Source organism: Cyprinodon tularosa, unplaced genomic scaffold (assembly GCF_016077235.1).
Source record: "Cyprinodon tularosa strain WSP-4 unplaced genomic scaffold, ASM1607723v1 ctg523, whole genome shotgun sequence".
Lineage (NCBI taxonomy): Eukaryota > Metazoa > Chordata > Actinopteri > Cyprinodontiformes > Cyprinodontidae > Cyprinodon > Cyprinodon tularosa.
Window position 1 is genome coordinate 318,116 of NW_024039256.1, and position 18,963 is coordinate 337,078.

General features: G+C 36.4%; 1 protein-coding gene across 1 annotated transcript in view; it reads right to left on the reverse strand.

Moving 5' to 3' along the window:
• Positions 1-14,396, reverse strand: part of chrnb1 (cholinergic receptor, nicotinic, beta 1 (muscle)) — a 39,909-nt gene extending 25,513 nt beyond the window's left edge. Inside the window, exons 1-4 of the mRNA XM_038304031.1 lie at positions 14,163-14,396; positions 6,806-6,939; positions 863-907; positions 340-449 (exon numbers count right to left, since the gene is read on the reverse strand). Of these exons, the coding sequence (XP_038159959.1) occupies positions 340-449; positions 863-907; positions 6,806-6,939; positions 14,163-14,226 (353 nt within the window). The 5' untranslated portion in view covers positions 14,227-14,396. The remainder of the gene's footprint in view (positions 1-339; positions 450-862; positions 908-6,805; positions 6,940-14,162) is intronic.
• Positions 14,397-18,963: the final 4,567 nt, after the last annotated feature.

An 18,963-nucleotide genomic window follows, 5' to 3' on the forward strand; every position in this document is an offset into this window, starting at 1 on the left:
TACTGGACTAATTGCCTTATCTTCACCTTATGAGCTCACAGCTAACCTAGAAACTCATTACCTTTTTCATTGGTGTCCATTTAGTCTTGCACTAATATACTGTTTTGCAATGTTCAGCTGTGTGCTTGCTTCAAGCTAATTTCATTCCTCTGACGTGAAAATGAGTATAATACATAGATGTAGCATGTCAGGCATAGCACAGTTTAAAGGAAATATTTGTGAAGACCCTAAAATCTACATAATTTTACTATGTAAAATGGTGCAACATAGCTTTTTAAATACAAAACAGAAAAAAAAAGTTTTATTAAGCAGTCATTAGGGTCACTGTAAATGGCTTACTTATTGATTAGAACGATGTCAGGAAGCCACACCCTCGAAGAGGGAACACGTACCACCTCAATCCCATCGTGCTCCTTGGGTTTCCATTTCAGACGATAATCTGTCCATTCCTGTCAAAACGGTTCAGTTTGTGGTTTACATAGAGAGAGAGAGAGAGAGAGAGAGAAATCGCAAAGGACAGCAGGCAGAAACATTGCTTATTCAGTACAAATGTAAAGCAGTTTGTCATTTCATCAGTTTTTCTACCCTTTCATTTTTCCACGACTTTAATTAGAGTCCTCGGGGATGATTTCCTTTTCATTTGCATAAAAATAACAAGATTTGCATATGCTTTCATTCTGCCTGGTATACTCCAACTGGTCTGTTTTCCGTGATGTATGGATGAGTAGAGCGTATGAGCTTAACATGGTGATGACCATGACAGATTTTCTTTTTACATCTTAAGAAGAAATAATGTAAAATCCTGAGGGCTACTGAACCTTTTACCCTGAGGCAGAAGGGGCTGAACTGCAAATACACTTACCAGATTCATAACAACGATTGTGCTCATTTCTTCATTTTTCATATTCTGAAAAAAAAAATTTAAATAGCATGTTTATTATGGCTGATGCTAGTCAGTATGTATGTAGAAAAAGAAACCAACAAGGTCAAAGAAACACCCTAAACTCATTGCTGATATCTTTCATTGATAGCGTTTTCCTCTTTGCAGGAAATAGTTTCATCATTGCATTATTAAATACCTGAGTGTCTAAACAAACAGGGAGGTAAACAGAGAGTTCTGTTTGCTAAACAGGGAAAGAAGGTGGAAAGGAAAGTGGTAAAGGTTAATGTGCCGGGGTATCTTTTTATTCAATAAATGAAAACCAATATTTTAAATCATAAACCAACAAAAGTATGAGATATTTGTCTACTACAAGAGAAAGAAAGGGTGGAATCCATCTGGGTATTAAACACCAATATCACGGAGGACCCAATTAAGGGCCTGATTTTCAAAGATACCATATATGGGGTAATAAATTGTGGATGTGCTAATGGTGATTACACAGGTTGCTAGGAGAAATGTTAAAACAAGCAAACATTTTAGATTCCACTGCATTAAAACAATCAGACTGGGTTTAATACTGGCAGTTTGAAAATAAAGATAAGGTTCTAGGCCATGTAAATGGATACAGTCAGATTTACAGAGTTGGATAATCCAGGTCCAAAAACCCTAAGATTGATATTATATTGATGCAAGTAGGCCCCAGAACGATGACTTCAAAACAGGGAAAGATTTATAAAGTATATTCACATAATACTGCTTCCAACTAAAGCAATTGATTGGAGCTGGAGTTCTACTTTTAGGATAGAATGGGTCATAAGGGCCTCACTCTTGAACACTAGAGAGGTCTGAATCTTGAAACTATGTAAAAATGTTTTGTCTGTCAGACAAAATCCTGCGCTACTTTGTCATGATTTCAATTTTTTATCATTATTTTATTATTACTTTTGTCAATTTCAATTTATTTTAATATCAGCTGATTTGTTTTGTCTCTAATGGGAGGGTATGTAAACTTTCAAAAAAGTTACTGTACAGCATATGTTTGAAAGTACATCGAAAGAAGCAAGAAAAAATATTCTCCCAAAGCAGTGATGGTGCCCTTTTTTTTTTTCATTCAATAACTTTATTGCTGCAAAAAAAGTAAAAAAAAAAGCCAGTAATTAAAGCTCTGCTGTTGCTGTGGCTTCTAGTGCACAAAGCTTTTGCAAGGACCACAATGCATAAAAACAAAAAGCAAGGGTTAAAAATAAAAAGATAAAATGTGAACACAAAATCCCAATGCAATAGAAAACATGATTGCAAAATATAATTGTTAGTGTGGGCAGGGGCTCAGACATCAGCAATAAATGTGCTAATGTTAAAAATAATATTAATAGTAATGATGATGATTATTCCAATGCTGTCAATTTAAACTCTGTAATAAACTCCAGTCTCTCTCCCAGTCAGTAAGATATATTTTTATGTCTTTAACCTGGAATGCACTGCATTGTGGGACACTCACTGTATATTTCATGGCTTGAGGCAGGAGGCCTTAGCTTCCCTGATCCTGAGCTGCTATTTAAAACACAGGCATGTTAGTGAGACAGCTGGGTCTGCATCAAAGGGGAGGTGGGGGTCGCCTTAAACCATCTCCCTATGTGACACAAAACACATTTCTACCATTACTGACACTTCTATTACAGGTCGCTGGGAAGGCTGAACGCTTGTAGAAAATCCACTTTCCAAGAGAGTTTCCCTCATGATGTTTAAGAGTCCTTTATGAACTTACTTCAGGTCTGAGGCTGACCTTGACTGGCTTCAGCTGCTGGGTACACGGACATGTGGATGGACATTATGAAGCTTGAAATACCATGAAAATGCAAGGGTACCACTGTAGAAACTCTGATGCGTGTTCAGGCTTTATAGAAGGCCAAAGATGTCACAATATGTAGGAGATTTACAGTCATTCTGTGTTACGTTTATTGTTTCACATAATCAGAGATAAAACCTGCCTGTGACATTAATGACATTAAAAATAGATTTTTCACAGCTAAGAATTAGTGGTGTAAGGTAGGAGCCTTTTACTAAGTAGGCTTTTATTTTTTTCCCAGAAGGCTTTGCTAAATAGAACAATCCAGGTAGGCCCCAGAACGATGACCACAAAACTGGAAAAGATTTCTAAAGTATATTCACAATAATAAATGGAACATTATCATGTATAAATAATACATGATAATGATAGTGGCTTTGTTAAAAGAACTCAACAGTCCTCCACCATCATAATCTGTATGGTTACAGTCGGATGTTTTTATTTTACAGCGCATCTCCTCCTATAGATTGAGTACCACCAGTGCAGAGCTTGGAGATTGACAAAAATTCTACATGAAGCACAGGATTAGGCTGTAGACGACTGGTGCAGTCATTCTTTTTATTTTGGGGTATTTGGAGAATCAGAAGTGAATTTTAATAGGAATACTGTGTTGACTGTAAAGCACTTGGATAAATGAAACAAATGGGTCACAGTAAGTCAGCTGTCAACCTGATCCAGACTATAATATCAGGCATGACAGGGGAACTTTCAATGATAACAGCAGAGGTCATGTGTAATGCAGACTTAAAGAGGGACAGAAATCCTTGAAATAAAGGTGACAGGGTCATTGTAAAAAAAAATCAGGTTAGTCGAGTCAGTTGTAGATGTGTACATGTGTATATCCTAACATCACAGAAAAAATGCATTAAAACGTTTAATACCTTTAATTTTATTCAATTTTATTCATATATGTCATAACTAGTGTCTAAATGCATAAACATCAGACGTGGGACTGAATTGACCTTGAGCTACGTAGCAAACCATTACTCTTTTAACCTCTTCTAACCAGCTGGTGTCAGCGTATGTTAGATGAGAGCAGAGGGCAGCACCATTAGGAAATAATTATTTGTGTAGCAGGAAGGAATTTAGCAAAAATAAATAAAAAAATAACACTGTTTTAAGATTTAACAGTAAAGTTAAAGACTTATGGAATGTGCTGTATTGATTTGATTAAACTGACTCTGTAATATGGTTTGAGAGGATGTCTTGTGAATTGGCACAATAAAATAAAATTGAATTGAATGGAAGTTACAGAAGAACAGGAGAGTATGTAAAACTTGCATTCGGGTCACTTATTTTTATTCACCACAATTTTTATATAATGCTAAACGAGCCTACTTTACACTATACGTGTGCACTGAATCCAACGCTCACAATTCAGTGACAAGCACAACTGAGCTGTGTGAAGCTGACAACACAACATGAAAAAACACACAGCAAATTAAATTGTTAGTGATTGGTTAGTGTAGGTTTGGGCATTTTTAAAATAATAATTTGTGCTATTTTTGTTTCAGAGATAATAAACAGATCATCCAGAGGCCAGAGTCAGTTTATTTAAGTGTAGATTTTTGCAAGTAACACTGTAGTTTGTGCTGTTTTTTAATTTTGGCTGATGGCTTCACCATCCGACCAGATGTTAGTGCTGTTCTCATATCCTGATATAAAGTTATAACGTAACCTTATATGGCATTCCTGTACTGGCAATGAATATTACAGAAGGCATGTTTCCCTTTAGTAGGTGTTATGATTGTTTTACAATGTTTAGCAGTTCATCATCTTCCCAGATCCTTAATGTGGCTTTGCCGTTACCCCTAGCAACCCCATAGAATTTCCCGTCAAAATCTACCTATCAAGAATTCACAATTAAAGCATACCATAGGGTAAACATCACATTATAGAGTCATTCCAAAAAAGATAAAAAACAATCCACTGGACTTGGTTTCCAAGTTTGAAGACGTTTCGCTTCCCATCCAGGAAGCTTTTTCAACTTAGAATGTCAGACGTAGCATTGGGTTCGAGGTTTTTGAGAGTGGACTAAAACATAGCCTTGTTTCGCCTTAGAAAACATGCTAATTGAACCTGACAAGTGGGTCCATCCCTTTGGAATGGGGGTCGTTTTGTTTCTTATTTTTAGCCTGTAATACCTAAAACCTGTCTATCTCTCTGAAAGGGAGGCCGTTAAAGGGAATTGTTAGCCTCGCTGAAGAGGCAAAGTGCTGTGTTCCCCTGTAAGGGGGTGCGGGTTGAGATGATGGCGGGAAGGAATCAAGCAATCATTGCTTGTTTTTGAATCTGAAATCTGCTTTGTTTTGGTCCACTCTATAAAGCCTCGAACTCAACACTATTTCTGACATTTTGAATTGAAAAAGCTTCATGGATGGGAAGCGAAACACCTTCAAGCTTGGAAACAAAGTCCAGTGGATTGTTTTTTTTTTACTTTTTGGGAATTACTATGATCAGGATGAATGAAAGTCTTCACCAGCATTACATTACACACTGCTGCTAAGTTGTTCTCTATGTACAACTTTTGAAGCAGTTTCGGAAGATAATACATTTCTGGAATGGTTGGTTTAGAAACTCTAATGGGATGGGACGTCATAAGCCAAAATTCAAAATGATTGTATCTTTAAAAACAAGCGCAGCACAAATAACAGTTTCAACAGCAAAAATCTGCACTAAAGACGCACTAATAGCTTCATGAAGCTTAGGACAATATGCTTGTTTAGTCTTAAGCTTGTGGTGAATACAAATAGGTTACCATCAATGCGCCTGTGAATCACAAAAGGTCCTTTTCAAGATGATAACTTATAGATACAACTTCCACTTTTATAAGGTGACAGTAAAAAAGTGACATGTAGTGCCTTAACACATCTGAATGACCAAATTATAGAAATCCACACATCACCCTAATACAAACTGTACTCTCCTTGAACCCCAGTCGGCCTTGGCAGATGGCCGCTCACACTGAGCCTGGTTCTGCTGGAGGTTTCTTCCTGTTTAAAGGGAGTTTTTCCTTTCCACTGTCGCTATAAGCATGCTTAGAGTGGGAGATTGCCTTCGAGTCAATGAGTCGATACAATCAAATGGTTTTCCTTAGATAGAAAACTTTGAATCAATTTGACTGCATGATCTGGTGAACTGTAAAGTGCCTTGAGATGAATTGAATTGAATTACAGTGTATGTGTATTGATCCAGGCCTTGTTCACACACAAAATTTGACATTTTTTTGCAGTTATGCCTTTCACATTAACAGCGTTATACATCCTTTAAAATGATTTATCCTAAAATGGACGAATTTATAACATCTCAGGATTTAAGCCTGCATATGGATATGAAATAATAATAATAATGATATGTAAAATAACATAATTAATTGAATTTAAAAGAAGGATAATAATCTCAGCTGTGTCACGGTGATCATAAAAGCAACTCAATATTTCTTTGCTGCAACACATGTGCAACCATCATGAAGTTTAAAATGAATTTTGTCGGAGCGGTCATGACTTTTAACATTTCTTCAAATACTTTTTGTTTGTATTTTCTTTATCCATGATCAATGATTTGGATCCGCAGTTTATTCCAGACAGGAAGTCATGGTTGGATTCTGATTGGCTGACAAGTTTTAGTTTTACAGTACACTGCCCCCTTTGTGTCTGGCACATTTAAATAAAACGTTCAGTGGCATATTTCTGGGAGAGTGTTCATGAAAGCTTCTCAAATAAAAAAAGGAAAACCTTCCCTGTTTTCCTGTATCATTTTTGAAAATATAGAGGAGATATTTTTTTTTTTTCAATTACTTCGATTCTGACCTTTCTGCTCAGAATCCTCTTCTTGAGATCTTTCAGTCTGTTGTCTTATTTTATACTCTCTGCTCTATCAGATTCATAATTCTTATTAAGGTGATTATAATAGTTCAGTTTTTTTGTCTGCTAAACCATTTTTTTGTTATTTTATAATAACAACTTAGAGATATTCAGGGATCTCCTATAAGTTTTCTTCAAGGGTCTGTCAGGTCTTATTTAAAATATGCTGATACTTCAAACACCTTATGTAAAACAGTGAGATAATTTGCCTACCAATCCAACGAAGGAGGACAGGATCATCCCCACACGAACCACCACCCTATCAGCAGGGGTCAGAGCAGGGCGAACCTTCAGGTCGTAGCCAGTGAAGATTTTCTTCATTACAGTCTGCTCTGCCTCGGCAGCACCTGAACAACAGAAAGGAGAAGTTTAAAGGTGACATGAAACACCAAGAAAAAGGTCCACTGGGGAATAAGTACGGTGGCTGAGAAGTGCAAAACACATTTACAATTCAAAAACACATTAACAAATAAAAAACAAATTAACATTTGAAGAAACAAAATTATATTTTACGAAACAATTTATTTTTGAAAAAAAAGTTACAATTTTTAAAAACACATTTACATTTCAGCAAACAAATTTACATTAACAAATAAACAAACTAACATTTGAAGAAACAAAATTATATTTTATGAAACAAATGTATTTTTGAAAAAAAAGTTTAAATTTTTAAAAACACATTTACAATTCAAAAACACATTAACAAATAAAAAACAAAATAAAATTTGAAGAAACAAAATTATATTTTATGAAACAATTTATTTTTGAAAAAAAAAAGTTTAAATTTTTAAAAACACATTTAAATTTAAGGAAACAAATTCACATTTTAAATAAGTTAGATTTTAGGTGAGAGAAAGTTTCATTTTAGAGAAAAAAAATACATTATAGGGAAACAAATTTACATCTAAAAAAAAATTGACCGTTCGGAAACACTTGTACAAGTGCAAAGACAAAACTGCAAGTGGCAAAACACATTTACATAGACAAAAACAAATTAACAAAAGATGGCTACACGGAAAGGGAATGTCCCAGTGACCGGATGTGACGTCACGATTACCCTGACTTGTAGTACAAACAGCTCAATCTGTAGTCCTCCTGCTTCACGTGAAAAATCAGCGGCGATTTTAGATGGAAAGAATTGCACTGAAGCTGTTTTTCTTAAGTTTACGCTAACCAAACAATGTTTTCAGCCAATTTACACCATTTTGTTCTTCGTGCGGACGGTCTCTGGAACTTTTACGGGACACGGTACAAGGTGGCAGGACCAAGCAGCAGAGCCGAGCTCAATTCGTGGCAGTGGCTGCGGCAGAGCCTGCCATCGGAGAGGCCGATGGTGGCCGCTGCCGGCAGAGCCTGCCATCGGAGAGGCCGATGGTGGCCGCTGCCGGCAGAGCCTGCCATCGGAGAGGCCGATGGTGGCCGCTGCCGGCAGAGCTTGCCATCGGAGAGGCCGATGGTGGCTGCTGCCGGCCGAGGCCACTTATTCGCAGATAAAGTACTCCGTTCCATCAAGTAAATGTGACATTATAAAAGTTTTAATGCAGTTTATTAAGCACTAACATCACAATAAAAAGAAACCCATAAAGAATACATTTTAATACAGGTTATTAAGCGATAACATCACAATATATAGCCTATATATATATATATATATATATATATATATAAAACAATCTAGTTAGAAGTACTATAAATAAGGCATTTGCCGAAAAACCGCAGGAAAAATACCCAAAAAATAATTAAATACCAAAGAAAAGTAATTAAAAAACTACATGACAAAATAATAGTGGCTCCGGCCAGTAATACGCCCGGCTCTGCTGCTTGGTCCTGCCACCTGGTCCGTGTCCCGTAAAAGTTCCAGAGACCGTCCGCACGAAGAACAAAATGGTGTAAATTGGCTGAAAACATTGTTCGGTTAGCGTAAACTTAAGAAAAACAGCTTCAGTGCAATTCTTTCCATCTAAAATCGCCGCTGATTTTTCACGTGAAGCAGGAGGACTACAGATTGAGCTGTTTGTACTACAAGTCAGGGTAATCGTGACGTCACATCCGGCCACTGGGACAATCCCTTTCCGTGTAGCCGTCTTTTGTTAATTTGTTTTTGTCTATGTAAATGTGTTTTGCCACTTGCAGTTTTGTCTTTGCACTTGTACAAGTGTTTCCGAACGGTCAATTTTTTTTTAGATGTAAATTTGTTTCCCTATAATGTATTTTTTTTCTCTAAAATGAAACTTTCTCTCACCTAAAATCTTAACTTATTTAAAATGTGAATTTGTTTCCTTAAATGTAAACGTGTTTTTAAAAATTTAAACTTTTTTTTTCAAAAATAAATTGTTTCATAAAATATAATTTTGTTTCTTCAAATATTATTTTGTTTTTTATTTGTTAATGTGTTTTTGAATTGTAAATGTGTTTTAAAAAATTTAAACTTTTTTTTCCAAAAATACATTTGTTTCATAAAATATAATTTTGTTTCTTCAAATGTTATTTTGTTTTTTATTTGTTAATGTGTTTTTGAATTGTAAATGTGTTTTGCACTTCTCAGCCACCGTAAATAAGAAAGAGAAACAGAAATTAACAGTTTATGCTAAATCTGGAGTTTATAATCTAAGATGACTTGAGCTCCCTGATGTCTTTTGATTATGCCACATGGCATTTTTGAACCTTCTTGCTTGTTTTGACTAAATTACATTAAGTGATAAACATGCCACTTAAATACAGTAGTAGCCATTGAAAACTTCCCCACTTTCCTTGATGGACCCTGAGCTAGTCCCTGGCTACTCCCCTAAATTGCTTTTTAAACATCTGAAATATTCTGTCATGATTTGTGGACATTAAGATCTAAAGAGAAGCATTTTCTCCTGGTCAGACCCTGTAATTCAGTGAAAGGGTGGAGTTAGAGAAAATAAATATGCATGCCCATGAGAAAGCTGAGAAGGTGGCTGGAAGATGGAGGGGATGTTTCTGCAATTTGGCTGCCATTCTACTGGCTTTTGACTGGGAATGACCACTTTTAATTGGCTGCTACTGTAATTCCTTGTATCAACATAGGCTTTTCAGAGCTGTATCGATTGGTAGAGTCTGTGTCAATGAAGTTGTCTAACCAGATTGCCAGGACAACACCAGCAGCTACTGAGGAAGGATAAAATCCAGTCGTCAACTCTTTTATGCTATCTCAGTGTGGTAAGGAAAATAACTACTAAAATGTCCAAATTGTAACCTTTTGATAGAGACAACTAAAGACAACTTTTTTGACTGCTGTGCCATGTGGTGCTAATGGCTACAGATACTTACCTTCTTTCTTTGTTTATCAAAGGTAAACCAGTACTTTTTACAGACTTTAATTGTTGAAGCAAAGAAACTCCAAAGATAATTTTTTTTGATGGGACCTTAAAGAGCATTCATATGCTACACCATCTAAAATTCATCCCTTAGACCAGTGGTTCCCAAAGATTTTCTTCTGGGCCCCCCTTTGGATTACAATAAAATGTCCACGCCACACACACACACACCACCGAAAAAAAAAAAAAAGAAAATCAACTGGGCACACACATCGTTCAACCAGATATAATAAATCTATACACATATTTTGTTTTCAAACTCCACTGAAGTTTATTTCACACTTCAGGTTGCTACAAAACAGACTACACCATCTTTACAGAGGAACACTTTTGTGTAACTGTATTTTTTTCATAGCTCTATAGTGTAGATTAGAAGAGGATTCTTTGTTGTCTGTGTTATTTTAAACATATTTCTTTTTTTTTTATTTGTAACAATATTTAACTTTGCTATAATCTATACATTAAAAAAGCCTCTGTGCAAAATGGAGTGAAAACATTTAACAGCTCCCTGAGAGTTTTTTTCTTTGTACTTTAATCCTCCCATCTTTTCAGTGGCTGTAGTGAGCCTGCTTGTTGCTGCAGATCTTCTCAAATCTGGGTTGCAATGTCACAACTGTCCATTATGCTCAGTCAAGCAAGCAGAGTTTTTTTTTTTTTTTTCTTCATTTATCCATACCGCTTCCTGCGCCCCCCCTGCAATGGCATTGCGCCCCCCCTAGGGGGCGCGCCCCACACTTTGGGAACCACTGCCTTAGACAGTGACTCTAAAAGCTGTTCCCTTCACGAATACTGCTCAACACCCATAAACCAGACTATCCCATTCCTTCTATATGAACAATATGGTAGAGGTCATGCTGAAACTCTAAAGACCATTACAACAATATGTCAGCGTTTGGTTGAGGTTTGAGGACCCAAATGCAGAGGCAGGGAGGCAGAGGTGAGTTTTTCTAGGTTTAATGAAAAGTTCAAAAACAGCTGAGGCAGGAACCCAAAAACCAACATGAAAAAAGTAAAAGAAACCAGAACCATGGAGACATCAGGGGAAAACAATCATAATGAGGTAAGACGAAGTATGACAAGGAACCAGCACTGAGGAACTGCAGAAGGAGAGTATTTATGGGAGATTGAACAAATACAGGATTAACGAGCTGATTGGGAGCAGGTGTGAAGAGAGGAGCCTAGAAAGGAGCTAGGGAAAAGGAAACCAACACAAGAGGACAGCAGAGGGCAACAAATAAAAACATAAGAACTGAAATATAACCAGAAAACACAATTAAAATAGGATTTCAACCAATAAAACTAGAAAACACAGAACAAAGTAAAACTGAATACTCAAAAGAAAACATAACCGAACCAAGACTGTGACACAATAGACTTTATGGGAGATTCATCTTGTAGACATTTCAAATCTGTTCTTTGTAAAGAAACTGATTATTTGAACAATGCCTAAAGACCAGTCATGCCTTCCACGTACTAATCCTTTTAAAAAATATGCTTTTCAGTTAAAGAACATTTTCTTATGCAAACTCCTAAGATTTTTTTATCCAAGAAACTCAAAATAGTATTCTTTAAGAGACTCTAAAGAAGATTCTATTGTAGAGACTTCATAATATAAAATACCGTATATTTAAGACCGTTCTTCAGGCAGCGTCAACATTTTTTGGCTATAAACATAACTGCTTTTGTCAAAACTTCAAAGTTTGGTCCTGGATCACAGACTCTGAAGACCAAACCGACGTAATCTTATTAATCTGTTATAGAACCACTATTTCCTTAAAGCTACAGTGTGTATTAATTATACACTGTATAGATTTACTGACAGAAATGTGATACAGTTGTGGTTAAAAAGTTTACTTAGCCTCCCAATAAAGAAAATGATAAACTCACAATAGCAAATGAAATAACAAAAAATAATTATAAACTTGTACTAAAAGATAATTTAGTAAAATAAAATACAGATTTTTAATGTTTGTTGTAAAACAAGCAGTCCCAGAGAAAATGAAGTACCGTTTTCATCTGACCGAACATATCCTGAACCGCCATGGCCTCTTTGACCCCTTCCTCCACCTATTCCTCCCTGTATTCCTTGTCTAATAACCCCCCTGCTACAGTCAAGACTAGGACTCTATAAACAGGTAATATATATAGACTACAACACTTGGTCTGTTTATATCACTTTGCTAAGCAGCTAACCAAAACATGATTGTGACTTGAAACTAATAACGGGTATATTTTGTTATCTTGGGCCTATATAAAATCTATAACCTACAAAGACTAACAAAATCCCATATATAAGATTATCTATGTAAACAAACATTATCATCATCAACCTCTGGAGAAGCAGTGGGGGGTGAAGTTCATGTCGCTGCAGTCTGACCATTAAATGTTGCTGAAAATGACACGCACCGCAGTGCAGAGGAATCCTGTCCCTCCTTTAAGGACATTTCATCCCAGCGCTGCATGTCTGTTGCCCCTAACATATATTTTTTAATAATCCTTTTAAATAGGAAACAACTTAATTTTACACTGCATTTTGTACCATATTTATTTTGCACTGTACTGAACCTTTCCATATCAATGCCCTTTTGCACTATTATTATTTAAACTGGTTTTCCTTTTCTCCTATACCATTTACATGGTGATCAATGCTGCAGTTTAAACGCTAATGTTCCATTGGAAGCCATAAGCAACATAATTTTGTTATGTATACAAAATGACAATAAAGTTTTTCTAACTCTAATGACTGAATATCATTGTTTTTGCTAAGGGTCTTAACAAATCACTGGAATGATAAAACATTTCTAGGGGCAGTTACTGAATCTGGCTTTTGATAGTATTTAGGAAGGTGTTTTATGTCAAATACCAATTATTTTATGAAAAATATCCATAGCTTCTTCCAAAGCTCAAAGCAGAAAAGTCTAATATTTAAAAGGTTAAACATATCTGAAGTCAGAAAAGTCTAAATCTAGAATTCTGTACCACCTTAAAGGAGTATTAAATTCGTCACTGCGGATCTTAAAAGCTCAGCAATATTTAAACCATGTTGTTTCCCTTTTATTGCATTTCCACAAACAACCTTCTGTTTTACTTGCAAGCATTTCCTCCCTTGTGCTGGAAGGTTAGAAGCATTTATAAACAGTGGCCTTGGTGACGTGGCATCCATCACATTTGGCATCACTGTTGCTCTAGCAGAATCTGACCTGACAGGAATAAATGACAACAATCACCCAGCAAGGCGCCCCTATTAGTGAGGCACAGGGAGGCATGACTGCTCATGGTCAAGAAATGGGACAGCTGCTTTTGAATCGGTGTTAAAAGAATAAAAATAAGATTGCTGAAGGAAAAGCAAGATTCTAAATTGCTTTTTTTTATATTAGAAAACATCCTCGCTTCTTTTAGATTTGCGTTTTTGGTTAGGATTCAGTTAAACATTTTTAGCTCTTATTAGCTCTCTAAATTCAAATAAATGCAAAAATAAGTGATAAAAATTATATGAAGACCAACTTTTGTAGCGATAAATTTTAATCTAAACATCCTGGCCAGAAGAGCCTTTCTCTCTTCCACCAGAACTCTCACATCAAATGTCTAAGTTCAGATAAAGAAATCGATTTCTGCATTGGCTTCTCCTTTGAGGGCAATTTGATACTTTCTTTGATCTAATAATGATTTTAGGTGAGCTTTGATGATTGACTTTGATTGAACCATTAGTGTCCCCATTGAAAAAATAGAAATGAAACAAAAGACAATATAATGGTTGTCAAAGCCCTTTTTTTTTCTTATCCAGTTGTGGCTTAATGGCAAAGTTGATGCTCTTTTGCCATCACTTGCCAGCATCACAAGTTTATCTCAATGTCAGAAGGAGTTTTGAAACTAATACCAAACATTTATTATTGTAGCTCTGCTGTATAGAGCTGAATATTCAGTTTTTCTATTATGTGTAACTGTCTAGTATTCAAGTTTTCCCGCAGCAGCTATAAAAGAAACTATAGTAGAGCCACATCCATGAGGATAAGGCTGAGGAAAATACTCAACCAACATGAGCTGGTTCTCTAAGTCAGCTCTCCTACTGAAATATTCTTTAATTTCCCAGTAACCTTTAGTCTTTCAAAGGGTCAATAAAATTACTATTATTGATTGAATTCAATCTAGCATTCAAGCTAGCCTCTTTATATGAATTATATCAGCAGAACAGCTCAGTGTTGGGTACATTTTGTCATCTTGTGTCTTACCTCCTGGAGTGCTCAGATTGTAAAAGCAACATAACAGCAGCAGCTTGCTCAGTAGGCTTATCATGGCGGCCCCCTGAACCAAATGCGGATCTTCAAGTAAGGATAATCCAACTTTTCAGACCAATATTATTTCTTGTCTTATCCAGCAGATGAAAATGTTTTAACACTGAGTCCAGTTTGGCTAGAGCTGTTGTTGTCTGTCAGTCAGCGGAGCCTGGACAACTGGTGTGAGCTCCAATTACCTCCAAGAGGGAGGGGTTGTTTTTGCACCATAAGTATGTGCTAAAACTGTGAGTCTGGCATATTATTAAAGAAATATACTACAATTCAACGACTTTAAAGTACGTTGTTTGTGAAATCTTTAAAGGCTCTCGTTTATACAGGTTATTAAGTACATTGGCTGGGAAGAGAAGTATTTTTTTAAATGCATTATATACGTTTTAGTTTCAGTAAAATCCTTAACTATGCTCAAAATGGATGTGTGTCACACTATTTAGAATAGACTCTTCAGTAATCCCTCTCATTAAGCATGATTGTAGCGACAGTGGAGATGAAAACCTCCCTTTTAACAGGAAGAAACCTCCAGCAGAACCAGGCTCAGTGTGAGCGGCCATCTGCCAAGGCAGACTGGGGTTTAAGGAGACAGAAGCAGAGATGCAAAAAGCAGCTGTAAAAGTTGGCCCGATCCAGGAAACACACAGCCAGGCAGATGAGCTCCGAGCAGCTCCCATGCCAGAGGATGAAGAGAGCACCTCCAGCCAGTTCTACAGATCTACAGTTTAAAATACACGTTTTTGAACTATCCCACTGTCTGTCTTTCCTTGAATACTGGGTCCTCTGTTCTGAGTCATGACATGTTCAGACTGTATTCTGAGGGCTGCTCCAGTCTTATTCCAGTCTTGGAAAAAAAAACATTTTTTGTTTTTTTTTCTAAATTTCTCACATTAGATTTTGGACTTTGCTTCATTGTCTCAACAGTCCATTAGGAGGTGCTAAGCAGCTTGGCCACAGTAGGCTCCATCCGCACATGCACAGCATTGAACCTCCGTTGTTATTATAAATATACACAAAGGGTTTTATTTGCCATCAAAATAATGCAAAATAAAGCATAAAACATTAAAATAACACACAGCCAGGCAGACAAGCTCCGAACCTACTCCCATGTCAGAGGATGAAGAGAGCACATCCAGCCAGTCACAGTCAGAGAAACAGGACTACACGCCAATCTTCAACATCTAGAAACAAGGGTTGTGATGGCATCAGCACAGCTGATATTTCTCTCCAGGATGGAGTCACAGCCAAACAGAAACAGACGAGGCAAAGCTACTATGAGAAAAAGCAGAGAGAACATAACGTTAGAGATTGAACTAACAGATTCTGCAGAATAGGAGAACAGAGAGAGAATGAAGCAGAATGATGAAATGGGGGTCCTTATGTCCTCCAGCAGTCTAAGCCTATAGCAGCAAAACTATAGAGATAGCTCAGGATAACCTGAGCCACTCTAACTATAAGCTTTATCAAAAAGGAAAGTTTTAAGTCTAGCCTTAAAAGTAGACAGGGTGTCTGCCTCACGGACTAAACCTGGTAGTTGGTTCCACAGGAGAGGAGCCTGATAACTAAAAGATCTGCCTCCCATTCTATTTGTAGAAATTCTAGGAACCACTAGTAAACCTGCAGATTAAGAGCAAAGTGTTCTGCTAAGAACATAAGGAACAATCAGATCTCTGATATAAGATGGAATTTAGCCATTTAAGGCTTTATATGTGATATGTGTGTATCTGATAATATCTGCCAAAATGGGACCTTCTTTTTGGTGAGGATAACACTGTTAAAGTAAGTTTAGAGGTTACTGAAAAATGGCCAGAGAGTGAGGAAATACTGTTATTTCTCTACAATGAATGCCATATAACAGCACAAGATCAACAGTTTGAAGATGAGAATGGGTAGGGCTATGCACATTTTAAACAAAGCCAATTAGAATAGAATAGAAAATCCCTTTATTGTCCCACAATTATGAAATTCTGGTGTTTACAGCAGCAAAAAAGATTATAGAAAAATGGTCACACAAATTTGGACCTTAGAAATAAGAATAACATAATAGTGAAGAGTTAAAAAATAAACAAATAAAATACTGTACTGTAATGTGTTTTTTTTAACAATATAAATACTATGCACCTCAAGAATAAATAACCAATATACAGCTGTGGACATTTTTACAGTAATGGATATTTTAAAATAGCAGCAACATCAGAGATGTGCAAAATGATAGCAGTGTGTTATTTAATTGACTAAAATAAAAACTGTCCAAAACAAGCATGAATGTAACAACTTATTTAGGTTGTTGGGAAGAGTGATGGTTATAAAATATTATAGCTACTGGGAGGAAGAATGTGTGATAATGCTCCCTGGTGCATAGGGTGCAGCAGTCTGTCACTGAAGGACCACTGTATACAGTGTTGGCTCAAGATGACCTTAGCCATACTTACTATAAGCTTTATCAAAAGGGATATTTTTAAGCCTAGCCTTAAAAGTAGACAGGGTTTCTACTTCACAGACTAAAACTGTTAACTAACTGATAACTAAATGATCTGCCTCCCATTCTACTTTTAGAAATTCAATGCAATTGGGAAAAAGCATTAAAAACTGCATTTAGGCCATCATATTTGCATGACTATTAAATTTTTCCCCTATAATGACCTTATCAGGAATTAACAATAATCACAAATTAATACAAAATTAGAGTAAAAACTTGGTTTAACAATACAAAGTAACACACACGAAAGGTTTTTTTATTTTTATTTAAATATCTTGGATGAAGGAAACTCAGGGTTAAATGTTCAGAATAATTGTATCTATAACTGGCACTGGACTAATCAGCTGATATAAACTCTTAAATGGCCAAGCTCCATCTTATATCAGATTTAAGCTAGTTTCTGATGTTCCTAACAGAGCACTGCGCTCTCGATCTCCTAGAATTTCTAAAAGTTTTAGGATAACTTTTATTTATCAGGCTTATCTCCTGTGGAAACAACTACCAGTTTTAGTTCCGGAAAGGGACACCTTGTTTTACACCTACACCATGCTCAGCTTTTACATGGATTCATGCGCCCTCTTTTATATCTTAGACTTGATGAATTTAGAGCTTGTCTGTTTAAGTATTTCATTCAACCATGTACTGATCACAAATCACAATGGATTGTATTATATTTCACTGGAATAAAAGTTTAGCGTTCAGATGTTAAATGTTCCAGCCAACAATATAATAAGCATTAAAGGTAAGAATTTAAAATCAACCATAATAAATGTAATTATTTCAGCTATGTAAAAATAAGCTTAGCATATTTGTGTGTGCGCACTGATCCTAGTGTGTCTTCTAAATGTAAAAAGAAGACTAGTCTATGTGGTTATAAATCCATCTGCAAACTTGTTAGTACCGGTATGTGATGTGCCACATGACACTCACTGGATCTGACATTGCTGTGCTGGCTGGGTGGGCAGATTTAGTGGGATTGTAGAGTTTTGACATGTAATGTTGAATTGAGTTGTACTGAAGTGTGTTTGTGTTCACATATATTAATTGGGCGGGTTGTTGTGTGATGTGTTGGTTTTTAGGAGATGTTTGGGCTGGAAAACCTCAATTCTATCTGGTAACACTGCTTATTTTTCATTTGCATTTTCCTCTCTGATGCTGTAGTCACAGTAGTAGCCTTTGAACTTTTTACAGGAGAATACTGGTATTTCAAATAAAGTGCATTCTTAATTCCTTTTTGAATTGAGTTTTTTCTGCAATGTACTGTAAAATCACTTTGAATAAGACAGATTTAACTTCTAAGTAGACAGACAGCAGCAACCAGTCCTTGAGACTTTCAGTGGGTTGATTTAATTTACCTGCCAGATGCAGCTTTATTCTCTGAAGGCTCATGAAGTGAAACATCTCTGTCTTCTTTTAACACATTCCTCCACTCATCTTTTCATACGACTCCGCTCTAACACTCATCTTTCAGCGATCCACTCAGCCTTAATTTATGATCTGCTGTTTGTGCCATTTGGCCTGTAGCCAATTTAATTATGAAAGAAGTTAACTATTAACAGCTAGCAGCCATAGTCAACTCACTTTGCACATCTGTGGTCAGGGGGAGAAGCTGAAGATGATGTCTGCACTGACTCAGTCACACCTGCAGTTTGCCTAAATTGCATTAAACGTTTATTTTAATTTGGATTAAATTATGATCGGAATTGACTGAAATAATCAGTTTACAGTTTAACATAATCTTTTATGCAGACATGTTTGGATGAATCTTTAATTTGGTTAAAGGGTGCTTTGAATGTAAGCGCTCGTCTATTTGGACTGGATCCAGGTAAACATGGCAAGCTTGCACTTTCTGTCCTGGACGTGAGGGGAGGAAATGGTCTTTACTGACAAAGAGGCTTTCAAAGCTTATCTTGCTTCCTAATGTGTTTCTCATCCACCCAAACAGAGCTTCTTATCACATATTTGCATTGCTTTCTGAGTTGCAGTGCTTTCATACACACACACACACACGGACCAGCGTATCCAAGGCACATTGAGACACGGATGAGCTGCTAATCGAGTCGTAGATCTTCAGAGTCAGCTAATAAAGCACTGGACCCTAGCCGCTCGACCTGAAGGTTTTTTGAACAGCAAAATAGAAAAGTTAGCACAAAAAAACAAACAAGACTTTCAATATTTTCCCAGAGAGTGGGGGTAAATTTTTTAAAGCCCTTAAGAGGTAAAACAAAGTTCTGTTATCAATGTTTATTCCCAAGCTAAATAAGATAA